A 16,416-nucleotide genomic window follows, 5' to 3' on the forward strand; every position below is an offset into this window, starting at 1 on the left:
GGAGGACAATGTGCCAGTACAAGAAAATAAGACTTTGGAGTGATATTATAAATTACCATTCTCCCTCCAACTATCATTGTCAAATAAATAAACAAAAAAGCCGTAGACTCCAGTTAAATTTAAATGTCAGATAAAATTAAATATTGCATGGAACATTCTAGAACTAAAACAATTATTTGTTGTTTATTTGAAATTCAAACTTAACTGGGCATCCTGTCTTTCATCTTGCAAACCTACCTCTATTCCTTTCAGTTAGTTCAATTTGGGGAAGAGGGCATTGAAACAGTAAAAGAGAAAGAAACGATCACTGGGGAAGATGCTACTACTATACAGAAAGAAAAACAGGATAAAATATTTGAAGAGTCTTTACTTCTTTTTAATGTAACCATAATATTGATGGACCATGGTTTTTGTTTAACTTTTAATGCCTCTTGCTCGTGTTTTCTTACTTTTTCATGTTTTCACAGATGTGTATATCAACATTTTCTAGAAGTTTCATCTTACCTTTCCTGTATCTTCTTAAACCTGTTTTTTCCACATTAGCAGTTGTACTCAATACATAAAAATAATAATAAATTAAGAATTGTTTTATTGTTTTTGCAGTTAGTTACTAATATTTCAACAAAAAAGAGGTTTTGCTATATCTTCTGAAAGCATTCAAATACATGTAAATGTGTTAGTTATTACATTTAAGCATATAGTATACATTTATAACTGCAATAATAAATTAATCTAAGTTGAGGATTACCTCTTTGCTTTTAAAGAAGATCCATCCATCATAAATAGTTGAAGTTACAGTAATAGCACTTAATAAAACAACATAGCTATTGAGTTAAATCAAATCAAGCTATAAATGTTACAAGTGTAAACATTTAAATTATTATTACAATTTAATTTCTAGACATTCTTTAATTAAAACAAAAACTTGTGGCATATTAATGTTTAGTATTATGACAGTATTACTCCAAAGAAGATAAACTACTTTTACAGAGTAAAAGATAACATTTTAGATCCAAGATATAGAACAATAAGATTGATTAAAGCAAAGTTAGAGAAGCCGAGACACCAAGACAAATTCATTGTGTTGGAAATGCCTTTAAATGATTGTGTGTGTGAGTATAATGAATCCGGCATGATTCTGTCTTTATATGATAAAATTTAGCATTGTAGTGAGACATTTTTATAATTATTTGAGGTAAATGATAAATATATTATCAAATCTTCTAAAGGTTAATAATGGTTTACATTGTAAATGAAAGTCAATGAGGTGGGATGGATAATTATTTTATTAACATTCATATAGTGTTTCCCTAGGTACCTTATTATATTGAATTGTATATGACTTTTTGCTTTTAACAAAGTTTAAGAATTATTTTCTTTCTTTTGTTGAAAAGTGTGACTTCTGATATAAATTTAAATGAACATATTTCATTTAAAGGATATTTTGTAATGAAGATATTTTGTAATGAAGGATATTTTGTAATGAAGACTTTAATATATTTTGTTATTTCATATGTATGGCAAAATTCTTACCTGAAAGACACCCAGCTACTGACAGAAGAAGAATTAGTTTCCAAGAGGAAGCCATCCTTGGTTACTAGGATATCTTGTGTCTCGGTGTATTTAGCAGCTCTGAAGTTTCTTCTTTAAAGAATGCCCTGTGGGCATAAATAACAGATTTCAAAAACTGAGAAAACAAAAAAAGTAGACAAACACAAACCAACTCAAAATTATCACAGTAAAATAATAAATACATTTTATTGCAAAGGTCAGATTAATGTATACTTGGATATTGACAACATTGAAATAATTCCATTAAAATTAATATAATGCATGACACAAAAACTTCAGAGAATTGATAAACTTTCTTTAACACATTTATTTATATTAAGTACTCCTTTACATAAAATAAAAACATCAGGTTTTAATGAGGATGATTTTTCCTCACAGGGAAATAGCCATATGTATTACATTAGACAACTTATTGAACTAGAAAAATAGGGTAGAAAAACCAGTTACATTAATATATACTCCTCTGGTCTAGAACATAACTAATGATCAGATAGCCAAGTGATTTTACACATTGTGCTGTAGCTCATCTAAACCTCCACAGGAAATTTCCTCACTTAATTATTAATGTGAACTGCCTTTGTTTATAACTCCTGTGATTATCTGCACTGTGTTTTATTTCCCTACTCTGATATTTCCCTTAGCATCCTTTGCTAGCCAGAACCTAAAGGAAATACTCTTTGTGAATATTTAAACTTTTTGTCTAAATGTGTTTTTATAACAATGATGAGTGTAGCCCATTAGTTTTGCTAACTTCCATTATTTGTCCTGAAAGATATGATAAACATAAAAAATATAAAATTTGGAATGGAACTTCCTGCAAGAATTTGATAAATGTGCATTTGAAATTCCTATAATAGACAAATAACCTCTGAGTTTTCAGGTGTCAGTTAGTGATTAAATTGGGAAATAATTGTACAGTGTGTTAATAATTTTAAAATAACAATTGCTTCTTGGCAACTGTTTCCTTCTTATGGACTTAGAAGTTCAGGTTACGGGGTGCCTGGGTGGCTCAGTGGGTTAAAGCCTCTGTCTTCGGCTCAGGTCATGATCTCAGGGTCCTGGGATTGAGCCTGGCATCAGGCTCTCTGCTCAGCAGGGAGCCTGCTTTCCTCTCTCTCTCAGCCTGCCTCTCTGCCTACTTGTGATCTGTCAAATAAATAAATAAAATCTTAAAAAAAAAAGAAGTTCAGGTTATCTCTATATTTTAGGAAAAAATCTTAAATATATAGGCAAGCACTCCCCCCCCCCGCAATTTGATATAATCTTGCCCAAACAGGGACATCTATTAGTGAATCTTCCACCTAATAATGTTAGTCTTATTTCATTTATATTTTTAAATCTAAACCTTGGTAATCTATTTGAATTATATGATTAGAAATTACAAGTGGACAAGAAAGTTAATAACAACTAATAATGGTTGATTTATAGCCATCTACTTCCAAAAAAAAAAAGACTTCATTCGTTCTTCTAAATAAATATCAGAAACAAAAACTATTTAAAGCACAAAAAAACCTTATTATTATTTTTTACAATTTAAAACATTTTTACATTTATATACTGTTTATTTTACTAGGAATGAAAAGAAGAAAATTAGCACTTCACACGTAAACATTAGAGAGATTTAAAGTTGCTAGAACCACAATTATGATTCATGAGAACTTCACACTTGAATTAGTGAATTTTTCAACCCATGGTGAAATGGACTTCTCTCAGATTGGGAAATCTGAGATATTACTATAGTTTTGCTTCACTTGTTTTGACGAGCTTCTGCTCAGTCTATGTCCCCCAAACTGGTATTTTCCTTCTCTATTTGCAATGTCCTCTGTTGTGATAACCATTCTTCATCAACAAATGCAAAAGTTTTCAGAGCATTTACATGCTATATATTGGGAATGTCAGAGAAAATGCACACACGTGCATACACACACACACACACATATACGGAGAAGTTAATCACAGAGTATGAGCCAAAAAGGGGGGATACTGTAAATATACTACTAATATAGAGCTATTAAAAGGGAGAATCTATTCTTAAAACTGGCAGAAGTTGGGAATAAGAGGGTTCTTCAGTAAAAATTTCAGGACACTGATCTTAGACAAATGTTTTACTGTTGAATGGTACAATGTAGGGAGATTCAAAATGAGCATATGAATAAATAAATCAATATCAAAGAGTGATCCATACCATGATAGAATTAAGACAGAGTAAAGAGACAGTGAGATAATAGATGAGGCTACTTTAGCTACTTTGTTCAGAGAAGCAATTTCTTTTTTTTTTTTTTAAAGATTTTATTTATTTATTAGACAGAGGGAGAGATGGCAAGTAGGCAGAGCAGGAGGCAGAGAGAGAAGGGGAAGGAGGCTCCCTGCTGAGTAGAGCCCGATGCAGGGCTTGATCCCAGGATCCTGAGATCATGACCTGAGCCAAAGGCAGAGGCTTAACCCACTGAGCCACCCAGGCGCCCCCAGAGAAGCAATTTCTGATAAGATGATATTTGAGTATTCCTTTTTTCAACATGCTATCATGGAATAATCCTTATGTATATAACTCAGGCACTTTTTTTTTTTTTCAATTCTTAAAAAAAAAAAAAGTACGCTGAATTTTATTACTAAAAGAAACAAAAAAAATCTCTTCAAACAGCCTGTGTGTGTGTGTGTGTGTGTGTGTTCATTGCCCAGCATCCATGGTTGTTGCTTAATGGGGATAAAACAAACAAACAAAAAATCATAGATCTTTAAAAGCCATTCTCTTAAGACATCTGAAGCTCTTTTTTTTTTCTTTCTTTTTTTATTATCTCTATTTATTTTTTCCTCAAGTAAAAAGTAAAAGAAATTATCTTTGGGTTCTGAAATATGTAAACATTTTTTAATAATAAACAAACAAAAAAGTCCCAACAGCATCATTAATAAGTTACTAAGAAACTTCTTTTTTCTTTTCTTTATTGTTTTAGTTACACTATAGTTAACATGTGTGTTATATTAGCGTCAGGTGTATATTATTCAATGCTCATCATGATAAGTGTACTCTTTAATACCCATCACCTATTTTACCTACCCAAACCATCAGTTTGTTTTCTACAATTAAAAGTCTGTTTACTGGTTTCTCTCTCTTTTTCTTTTTTTTCCCCTTTGTTCATTTGTTACTTAAATTCCACATATAAGTGAAATCATATAGTATTTGTCTTTCACTGACTTATTTTGCTTAGTACTATACTCTCTATCTCCATCTGTGTTGTTGAAAATGGAAAAATGTCATTCTTTTTTATAGCTGAATGATACCCCATTTTATATACCACTTCTTCTTTATCCATTATTTATAAATACTGGGGCTGCTTCCATAATTTGGCTATAGTAAATAGGGTTGTGATAAACATGGTAGTACATATATATTTTGAATTAGTGGTTCATATTCTTTGGGTAAATGCCCAATACTGTGATTACTGGATCATATGGTAGTTTAGTTCTATTCTTAATTTTTTGAGGAAACTCCATATTGTTTTCCATAGTAGCTGCACCAGTATGCATACCCACCAATAGCAAAAGAAGGTTCTTTTTACCCACATCCTTGCCAAGACTTGCTTTCTTATGTTGTTGATTTTAGCCATTCTGACAGGTGTGAGGTGATATCTCACTGTAGTTTTGATTTGGATTTCTTTGATGATGAGTGTTGCTGAGTATCTTTTCATGTGTCTGTGGGTCATCTGTATGACTCACAGATATCTTCTTTGTAATATATTCTTTGGAGAAATATCCATTTATGTTTTCTGGCCATTTTTTAAGATTTTTTATTTATTATTTTTAATTTTTATTTATTCTGTTATTTATTTACTTGAGAGAGAGATTGGGAAGAGAGCACAAGCAGAGGAAGTACCAGGCAGAGGGGAAGAGAAAAGAGAAAAACTCCCTGCTCAGCAGGGAGCCTAACGTGGAACTCAATCAAAGGACTCTAGGCTCATGACCTGGCTCAAAGGTAGATACTTAACTCACTGAGCCATCCAGGTGCTTCATTCTGCCCATTTTTAATTATATTATTTGTTCTTTGGGATGTTGAGTTGCATAAGTTCTTTATATATTTTGGATACTAACTCTTTATCAACTATATCATTTGCAATTTTTTTTTCATTCTATAGGTGGTCTTTTAGTTTTGTTGATGAAATATGTTGACTTTTTTATATGCGTCTCTTGAGAAAAACAATTATTCCCATGATTTTAATAAAATTATTGTATCAAATAATAAAATAATGTATTTATGCAGACATAGAGTATATTAAGTTCTTCCTACATGCCAGGTTAAATTATAATCAGCTAATACATTTTACTAAAGAACATTAGGATGTATTTTTAGAAATATCTTAATGGAGACTGGTAGCTGTACAAAAACTGTTGTTCATCAAAAGATTGAAAAGCCATAAATACTAATGGTGAAACTACTAATCAGACACAAATTTTAAAGCCTCACATTTTAAAAGAGCTTATTTCAATGTTTAGAATATTATTATCACTGTTAGTGATAGCAATAATTAGTGATAGTCACTATTAAAGAAAAATGTATGAAATGACATCATCTTACTTTTCAAATATTTACTTGAATTACTGTAAACATTTGCAAGTAAAGGAAAATAAGTAGCTATTGTATTTCAGATCTTTTAGTGCTCTGCACTCCATTTCCACAACGCTGGCTTTCTTGCTGCTCTTCAAATAAGCAACCACTCATTGTTTCCTTTGCCTGGACCCCTCCACCATCAGTTCTTCCCAGACTGGGTAACTTCAAATCATTAAACTCTGCTCCTCATGCTCTTCTTGATGCTTCTTAAACAGGAAGTCCCTCCCAAAGCCACTTCCTGTCAGCCCTGTCACTGGTTCTCCATACATTACCCTGCCTTATTTTTCTTCTTATAAATTATCAATGCTTGAGGTTCTACTATTTATTTGTTTTCTTTTAAATTTTCTTTTTCTCCTACTGGGATGTGATGTCCATGAAATCAATAATTTTTGTTTTTTTCATCTTTGTAGACTCAGCATCTAGAACAGAGCATGCTTGGTTTTAGTAGCTATACAATTATTATTTTTTAATAATATTATTGGATAAACTGGAATCTCTGGTAAATAAATTATTTGACACAAAGTAACATAAGCAGCACCATTTTAAAAACTCTATGTGCTGTGCATTATGTTATGCACTCTACCTATACACCTCTATAAATTACCTTGACACCTTTTATTGATGAAGATCACACAGCTAATCAAAGTATAAGTGGGGTTAAGAATGATCTTGATCTTTAAGCCACATCATCTCTTAAAAAACGTCACAGTAATATCTACAAAAGTTTCTAGAAGTCCTCCTATCTGACATAACTGGAATTGGTACTGAGTTAATTTAAAATGATAATTTAAAAAAATCATACAGACATACCTTAAATGTTATAATTTAACTAATCTGACTTAACACTTTTTTTGTCAATTGTATTATATAGGAATGAATTTTTTTTCTGAGTATCAATATTTTGGTGGAAAAATGCTATCTTTTATCTCAAATCATGAATTATTACTACATAAGTCCTGCCTGTAATACATCATATACAAGTTTTAATTTCTTCAAACATTATATGTTAATTAATTGAATTTAATTAAGAAATAAATCAATCTTAAACCATGAGACTAGATGGAAATGAAAAAGAAAATTTCAATTTGAAAAATTCATAGTCAATATACATGATATACACAGGAAAACAAATCATTATGAGTGATAGTCAACAGTAAAAATAAAAGTCAGAATCAGACTTGTGAAGACTTTAGATATTTGACAGTCAAACACAGATTAAAAAAACAAATATATATGATTTGTTTTTAAACAGAAAGGAATTGGCATTATGGAAAAGAAGAAATAAAGATAAGGAAATTGTCTAGAATGCAGCCCCAAAAGGCAAATGGATGGAAAATATGAAAGGAAGGTAAATGAATTGAGGATATAGTAGGAATATCTCATATGCCTAATCAGATTTTCAGAAAAGGAAGAGAATAGGATGAAGGAATATGTGAAAAGAGAAATAGTTACTAACAGTTTCCATAACCAATTTACCAATTTTAACATTCAGAATTACCAGAAAAATCCAAGAAAAATAAACAACCAGTAAAATTAAATGGAAATGCTGACCACCAAAGACAAAAGATAGCCAGAGACAAAAAGAGGCATTAATTGTGAAAATAGGAATAGCAAACTCTCTGTTGACTTAATAACAATAAAGGGATCCAAAAAGATTAGAATAACATGCTGGTTAGAAATAATTGTCGGGGCAACTGGGTGGCTCAGTGGGTTAAAGCCTCTGCTTTCGGCTCAGGTCATGGTCTCAGGGTCCTGGGATCGAGCCCCGCAATGGGTTCTCTGCTCAGCAGGGAGCCTGTTTCCCTTCCTCTCTCTCTCTGCCTGCCTCTCTGCCTACTTGTGATCTCTGTCAAATAAATAAATAAAATCTTAAAAAAAAAAGAAAAAAAGAAATAATTGTCAATATATAGTTCCAAACCTAGTGAGAGTTTCTTTAACGGACAAGAGTTAAATAAAGCTCTTTTTATTTACTCAAAAACTGAGATGCCAATTATACATTAAAAATCTGGGAAAAATAACCTGAATTTGCCAAAAATAAAAACTTATTGATAATAATACTTAAAAATGATATTTGTAAGATAGAAGGACAAGTTAATTACAGAGATAATCTCTGAAATTAATAAAGGGAACATAACAGAAGCTAAATTGTAATGTTTTAAATATACCAGGAACTGTTGCTTTGGAAACTCATTAACACATAGAACTCTATGAACTAAAACTATTATTCTCATGTTAAAGATGGGAAATCTGAGGTATAGAGAGATTAAGTAAATTTTTGAAGATTGCACAGCCATTGAGTAAACTTGAGATTCATATCTAGACAGTCTGGGTGGAGAGACCATGACTTCAAACAACACACTATACTATCTGAAAAAATAATAAAAAAGTATGGTATGAGGGCAAATTTATGAAAAAACTGCCTTAATGGGTCTTAGTAATGATTTTTTGGATATGACACCTAAAGTACAAACAACAAAGTGGGGGGGGGGGGAAAGCAAGTGAAAGTACATCAAACTAAAAATTTCTGCACAACAAAAGAAACCATCAACAAAGTGAAAAGAAAACCTACAAAATGGGGGAAAATATTTGCAAACCATGTATCTGAGAAGTGGTTAATATCCAAACATGACTCACACAACTCAATAACCAAAAAACAAATAACCCAGTTAAAAAATAGGCAAAGCACTTGAAGAGTCATTTTTCCAAAGAATATATATGAAAAACCAACATGTACCTGAAAAGATGGTCAATGTTACTTGTTTATTAAGAAAATGCATATTAAAATTACAATATCATCTTATTGTAATTTATATATTTCATGTATATTTTCATTCATACAAATTCTGATATGTATGTAAAGAAAAGGGAAAGTTCATGCACCATTGGTGGGATTATATATTGGCATAGCCACTGTGAAAAATAGTGTGTACTTTCAAAAAATTAAAAATATAACTATCATATGAGCCAGAAATTTCACTTCTAGAAATTTATGCAATAGAAATAGTAACACTAACTCCAAAGGAAAAATATTTGCACCCTCATACTCACATCAGCATTATTTACAATTGGCAAGACATATAAATAACCTGTGTTTATAAATGGATAAATAGAAGGAAATGTGATATATGTACACAATGAAATACTGTTCAGCCATAAAAATGAGGAAATCTTACAACATTGATGGAACTTGAAGGCAGTATGCTGACTGAACTAAGTCAGAAAAAAAAAAAACTACTGCACAATCTCATATATGGAATCTAAAAAAAGAAAAGAACAAACAAAAGAGCAAATAACAAACAAAAAGAAACACATAAAATAAAAAAGAGAGAGAGAGATCAAGAGATCGGACTTGTTACCAGAACCAGAGGGTGGGGGAAGGAGGAATTGGAGGAAGGTTGTCAAAGGTACAAACTTTTAGTTATAAAATAACTAAATAGTAGGGATATAATGTACCCTATGGTGACCATAGTTTACACTGCTCTATGGTACATAGGAAAGTTAAAAGTTAATACTAGAGTACTCTTCACAGGAAAATTGTGGGGGTTTTCTTCTTCTTTTTTTCTTCTTTTTCTTTTTAGCTGCACCTATTGTGGTAATCATTTCACAATATATGAAAATCAAGCCATTTTGCTATAACATAAATTTATACACTAGGCTATGTCAATTATTTCTCCATAAAACTGGAAGAAAAAAATTGGAAATAAAAAGAAAACATTGTATTAATAAACAACAATAACCCATGTCTTGCAGGGTAAAAAGTAAAGCTTATATAAAATTAAAATACAGTTCATAGATATTCAGAAATAAAAATATATTAAATTTAGATTTTTATAGGGCGCCTGGGTGGCTCAGTGGGTTAAAGCCTCTGCCTTTGGCTCAGGTCATGGTCTCAGGGTCCTGGGATCAAGCCCCGCGTCGGGCTCTCTGCTTGGCGGGGAGCCTGCTTCCTCCTCCCTCTCTGCCTGCCTCTCTGCCTACTTGTGATCTCTGTCTGTCAAATAAATAAATAAAATCTTTAAAAAAAATTTAGATTTTTATAAAATACCTATGTTTTCCTAGGTTAACTGATGAACAAATAGAAATTTGTCAGTAAACAAATCTGTATTCATCATAAATATTTACTACATCCCACTTTTTGGTAATGAAAATAAATATATTTAAAACTCTTTTACACAGAATATAACACATAAACAACTTCCCACATGTCCTTTAAAGCAGAAACCTAAATTTTTTAGTCTAACTTTAGAGGCTGTCAAGATTTTTGATTCAAACTATGCATATTTTCACATCTACTATCCCACCCCAAACATTTTGAAGCACAGCTACTCGAAATACCATTTGCAAACCTATTTCATTCTCTGTATCTTCCAGGAAATGCTCACATTCACACCCCTCAACAGAAAATTCCTTATTTCAAAATATCTGGTTGTGAAAGAAATAAAAAGTTACTAAATTGTCTGATTAGGAGCAAGTGCAAAATTTTAATTGGAGAATGAATTTGGAGTAGTTAGGCTGCAAGAATGCCAATGCATGGCAGCAAGCTAATCCCCAGGAGGGATAAGTAGGGAATCTGGGCTGTAAATTACAGAGTTAGATGTTAAAGGACAAATAGGTCTAAAAGGAAGCTTGAATTTTATTATATACATCATAGTAATACAAATGAATTATTCCTACCATGTAACTCAAATTCTAAAGTTCTCAGTTATTTTCCAGTAATGTGTAATTTTCCCATATAAAGTATACAGAAACACACAGCTATCCATTTTTACAGATCAGACAGACATGAAAAAGGGATGGGCTTGCCTAACACCTCACATAATTGAAAGTCAACATCAGGATTAGCTTTCCTGCCTGTTGATTCCTGGTGTAGAGAGCTAAATAAAATCTGCAAGTTGCATTTTCCATTTTCTACTAATGAGAAAACATTCTAAATTCAGAGATGGAGAATTAAAGAGAAGATATTTTTACATGTTTTAGGAGAGATTCTTCTGAAAGAGAGAAATGACTTGTTACTAGAAGCTTGGCTTTTTTCAAAGAGGGGATCTCAGTGAAGTACAAAATGCATGAATAATGAAAAAGGAGATCTGGGTTATTGCATTCTGGAAAACAAACCAATGAGAGCATGTGTCCAGGGTTCCACATGAGCAAGTAAATTAACTAAATTCTATGTAAAAAAAAAATTTTAATGTATAATTTCAGGTGTATATATTTCTCATATACCAGTGAGATGTGGTAAAGATTTAAGATGAGTATAAATTTGTTTTCTAGTGAATTAAAGTTAGTGTCTAAGAGGGAGTTCTAACAGCTTGATAGGTAGAATAATATAAGAAAACACTTAGGGAAGCCAAAAGATCTTGAGTTTCAAAGATTTCCTTTGTATAAAAACAATGTGATATTAATAAAATTTTAGACTTATAGACTATAGCAAGAAAGATGGAACCTCTTTTAATCTTGATATTTAATTTTCTCTTAAGTCATTCAAATATGGAGATAAGAGGCTCTTAAGTTTTTAATTTTGATTCCAGGGTAGTTAACATGGAGTATTATATTAGTTTCAGTTGTACAATGTAGTGATTCAACAATTCTATATATTACTCAGTGCTCATCATGATAAGTGTATTTTTTAATCCCCATCACCTATTTTAGCCTTCCCCCCACCCACCCACCTCTGGTAGTTACCAGTTTGTTCTTTATAGTTAAGAATCTGTTTCTTGGGGCGCCTGGGTGGCTCAGTGGGTTAAGCCTCTGCCTTTGGCTCAGGTCATGATCTCAGGGTCCTGGGATCGAGCCCCGCATCAGGCTCTCTGCTCAGCGGGGAGCCTGCTTCCTCCTCTCTCTCTCTCTGCCTGCCTCTCTTCGTACTTGTGATCTCTGTCAAATAAATAAATAAAATTAAAAAAAAAATAATCTGTTTCTTGGTTTATCTCTCTTTTTCCCCTTTGTTTCTTTGTTTTGTTTCTTAAGCTCCACATATGGGTGAAATCATATGGTATTTGTCTTTCTCTGTTTTATTTCACTTAGTGTTATACTCTCTAGATCCACCCGTGTTGTTGCAAATGGCAAGATCTCATTCCATTTCGATGATTGAGTGATATTCCACTGTATATGTACATGTGTATATATATATACATATATACATACATATATATGTACATACATATATATACACATATATATACACATACATATGTATATATATACATATATATACACATATATATATGTACATACATATATATATGTGTATAGGTATACAACATCTGCTTTATCCATTCATCTCAGGATGAACATTTGTGCTCTTTCATAATTTGGCTATGATAATCATGCAACAAATACAGGAGAACATATATCCTTTCAAATCAGTGCTATGTATTTTAGGATAAATACCCAGTACTGTGATTACTGGATCATGTGGTCACTCCATTTTTAACTTTTGGAGGAACCTTTAAACTGTCTTCCATGGTGGCTGCACCAGTTTGTATTCCCACCAACAGTGCAAGAGTGTTTCTCTTTCTCCATATTCTCACCAACAGTGTTGTGTCTTGATTTTGATTTTAGCCATTCTGACAGGTATTGTAGTTTTGATCTGGATTTCTTTGATGATTATGACTGCTGTTGAGCATCTTTCACTTCTTTGGTTAAGTTTATTCCTAGGTATTATATTATTTTCCAGTTCAATTGTGAACCAGATTATTTTCTTAATTTCTCTTTTTGTTGCTTCATTACCATCAATAGAAATGCAATGGGTTTCTGTACATTGATTTTGTATCCCATTACTTTACTGAATTCACTTACCAGTTCTAGTAATTTCTTTGTGGAGTCTTTTGGGTCTTCTATTATATATAAATAAATAAATAACTATATAACTATATAAATACACACAAACACACACACACACACACACACATATATATAGTATCATGTCTTCTGCAAATAGTAAAAGTTTTACTTCTTTTGGGGTGCCTGGGTGGCTCAGCAGGTTAAAGCCTCTGCCTTCAGCTCAGGTCATGATTCCAAGGTCCTGGAATCAAGCCCCACATTGGGCTCTCTGCTCAGCAGGGAGCCTGCTTCCTCCTCCCTCTTCTCGGCCTACTTGTGATCTCTGTCTGTCAAATAAATAAATAAAATCTTTAAAAAAAATAAAAATAAATGTTTTACTTATTTCTTACCATATATAAAAATAAATATATATATGTGTATGTGTGTGTGTGTATGTATATGTATGTATGTATAGTATTATGTCTTCTGCAAGTAGTAAAAGTTTTACTTCTTTCTTACCAATTTGGATGCATTTTGTTTCTTTTTACTTCTAAATGCTATGGCTAGGTCTTCCAGTACTGTGTTGAATACAAGTGTTGAGAGTGGACGTCCTGTCTTGTTCCTGACCATAGGGGAAAAATTCATTTTTGTGCCATTGCATATAATGTCAGCTATAGAGTTTTATATAAGGTCTTCATTATGTTGAGGCATATATCCTCTAACCCTACTTTGTTGAGGGCTTTTCATTCTGAATGTATACTTTGTCCAATGTTTTCTCTGCTCTACTGAAATAACTCTGCTGTTTTTATCCTTTATCTTATTGTTGAGAGGTATCATACTATTGATTTGAAATAGTGAACCACCTTTGCATCCTGAGACTAAATCCCACTTGATAGTGGTGAATGATTTTTCTAATGCATTGTTGGATATGGTTTGTTAATATTTTGTTGAGGAATTTATATCTTTGTTCATCAGAGATATTGGCCTACAGTTTTGTTTTGTTTTTTTAATTTTTTTTTATTACACATTCAATTTTATTGTCAGTAATTGGTCTGTTCAAATTTTCTGCTTCTTCCTGATTCTATTTTGGGAGGCTACATGAATCTAGAAATTTATCCATTTCTTCTAGTTTGTTCCAGTTTGTTGGCATAAAACTTTTCATAATATTCTCCTATAATCCTTTGTATTTTTCTGGTGTCAGTTATTTCTCCCCTTTCATTTCAGATTTTGTTTACTTCAGTCCTTTCTCTTTCTCTCTCTGTCTCTTGATGAGTCTGGTTAAAGGTTTTTAATTTTGTTGATTCTTTTCAAAGTATCAGCTCCTGGTTTCATTGAACTGTTCTATTGGTTTTTGTTGGCTTGTTTGTCTTGTTTGTTTTGCTTTGACTACTTTTTTTCAAAGATTTTATTTGTTTATTTGAGAGAGAGAGAGAGAGAGAGAGAGAGAGCGTGATCACAAACATGGGGAGAGGCAGAAGAAGACGATATGGGGCTTGATCCCAGGATCCCAAGATCATGATCTGAACTGAAGGCAGACATTTAATCTACTGAGCCACCCATGCACCCCTGTTTTTTGTTATTGTTGTTGTTTTAGTTTCTATTTGTTTTACATATGCTCTAATCTTTATTATATTGTTTCTTATACCAGTTTGGGGTTTTATTTGTTGTTCTTTTTCCTGAATCCTTTAGGTGTAATTTTTTATTTGAGCTTTTTCTTGCTTCTGGAGGTAGGACTGTATTGCTATAAATTTCCCCCTTAGAATCCCTTTTGCTACATCCCAAGCTTTTGAGACTATTGTGCTTTCATCTTCATTTGTCTCCATTTATTTTTTAATTTTCTCTTGATTTCTTAAATTCTTGGTTGAACCATTTATTGTTTAGGAAAATCTTATTTAACTTTCATGTATTTGTGCTCTTTCCAGACTTTTTCTTTTGGTTGATTTATGGTTTCTTGACATTGTGGTCAGAAAAGATGCATGGAATGACTTTGATCTTTTTTAATTTGTTGAGACTTATTTGTTGCCTAATATAAGAACTTCTCTGGAGAATGCTCCATTCAAACTTGAAAAAAAATCTGTATTCTGCTATTTTAAGATAGAATGTTTTGAATATATCAGTTAAGTCCATCTATTTCAGTATGTTATTCAAAGTCACTCTTTCCTTGTTGATTTTCTGTTTGGGTGATCTATTGATGTAAGTGGGGTACAAAAATCCCCTTTTATTATCATATTATTGTTGACTATTTCTTTTATGTTTGTTATTAGTTGCTTTAAGTATTTGGGTGCTCCTGTAATGTGTGCATAAATATTTATAATTGTTATATCTATCTTACTAGATTTCCCTCTGAATGATTATATAGTGTCCTTATATAGTGCTCTTCTTTGTCTCTTGTTATAGTCTTTGTTTTAAAGTCTGTTTCATCTGATATAAATGTTGCTACTCCAAGTTTCTTTTCACATCTATATACATTATAAGCCTTTTTTCATCCCTTCACTTTCAGGGTGCAGGTGTCTGTAGGTCTGAAATATATCTCTTTTTTAAGCACTATGTACATGGGTCTTTTGTTTTTTGTTTGTTTGTTTGAATCTATCATGTGTTACCCTATTTATATCTTTTGATTGGAACATTTAGTCTGTTTACATTCAGAGTAATTATTGATAGGTATGCATTTATTGCCATTTCATTACATATTTTGTGGTTCTTTTTGTAGTTCTTCTCTTGCTCTCTTCTCTTACATAAATTGGCTTTTTTTAATGATATACTCTGATTTCTTTCTCTTTGTTTTTTGGCCTATGTATTACTAGTTTTTGAGTTTTGGTTACTATTCAGTTTATCTTCTGCTTATAGGAGTTTATGTAAGGTTGAGGGCCTCTCAAGTTTGAAAACATTCTTTACTCCTCTGTTTCACATGTTTTTGGAATATGGTGTAATATTTTACATTCTTTTATTTTTAGTCCCTTGACTAATTTTTTGTAGCTATACTTATTTCTACAGCTCATGTGTTTCTTAATTTCCTTACTTTTGCTTATAGTGTTTCCCTTCCACTCAAAGAGTCCCCTTTAACATTTCTTATAGGGCTGGTTTCTTGGTCATAAACTCTTTTAGTTTTTCTTTGGAAACTTCTTTATATCTCCTATTCTGAATGGTAGCCTTCCTGGATAGACTTTTCTTGGCTGCAGATTTTTTCTTTTCAGCACTTTGGATATATCACGCCATTCTCCTCTAGCCTGCAAAGTTCTCCAGAAATCTACTGATAGCCTTATGAGGTTTCCCTTATATGGAATTGCTTTCTTTTCTCTTGCTGGTTTTAAAATTCTCTCCTGTGTTTCCTGGGTGGCTCAGTCATTTAAGTATCTGACCCTTGATTTCAACTTAGGTAATGATCTCCTTGTTGTGAGATCAAGCCCCATGTTGGGTTCCATGCTCAGTGCAGAATCTTCTTGAGATTCTCTCCCTCCTCTACCTCTGTCCCTATCCCCATT

The 16,416-nt window shown here is 32.1% G+C and overlaps 1 protein-coding gene across 3 annotated transcripts in view; it reads right to left on the bottom strand.

Annotated features, from left to right (window-relative positions):
* CNTN5 (contactin 5) overlaps positions 1 to 16,416 on the bottom strand; it is a 1,319,804-nt gene that overhangs the window by 751,342 nt on the left and 552,046 nt on the right. For all 3 annotated transcript variants that reach the window (XM_032852733.1, XM_032852732.1, XM_032852734.1), the window contains one exon: positions 1,534 to 1,658. In XM_032852733.1, the coding sequence (XP_032708624.1) occupies positions 1,534 to 1,588 (55 nt within the window). In that variant the 5' untranslated portion in view covers positions 1,589 to 1,658. The remainder of the gene's footprint in view (positions 1 to 1,533; positions 1,659 to 16,416) is intronic.

The sequence above is a fragment of the Lontra canadensis genome, unplaced genomic scaffold (genome assembly GCF_010015895.1).
Source record: "Lontra canadensis isolate GAN:19392208 unplaced genomic scaffold, GSC_riverotter_1.0 scaffold7, whole genome shotgun sequence".
In the NCBI taxonomy this organism is placed as follows: domain Eukaryota; kingdom Metazoa; phylum Chordata; class Mammalia; order Carnivora; family Mustelidae; genus Lontra; species Lontra canadensis.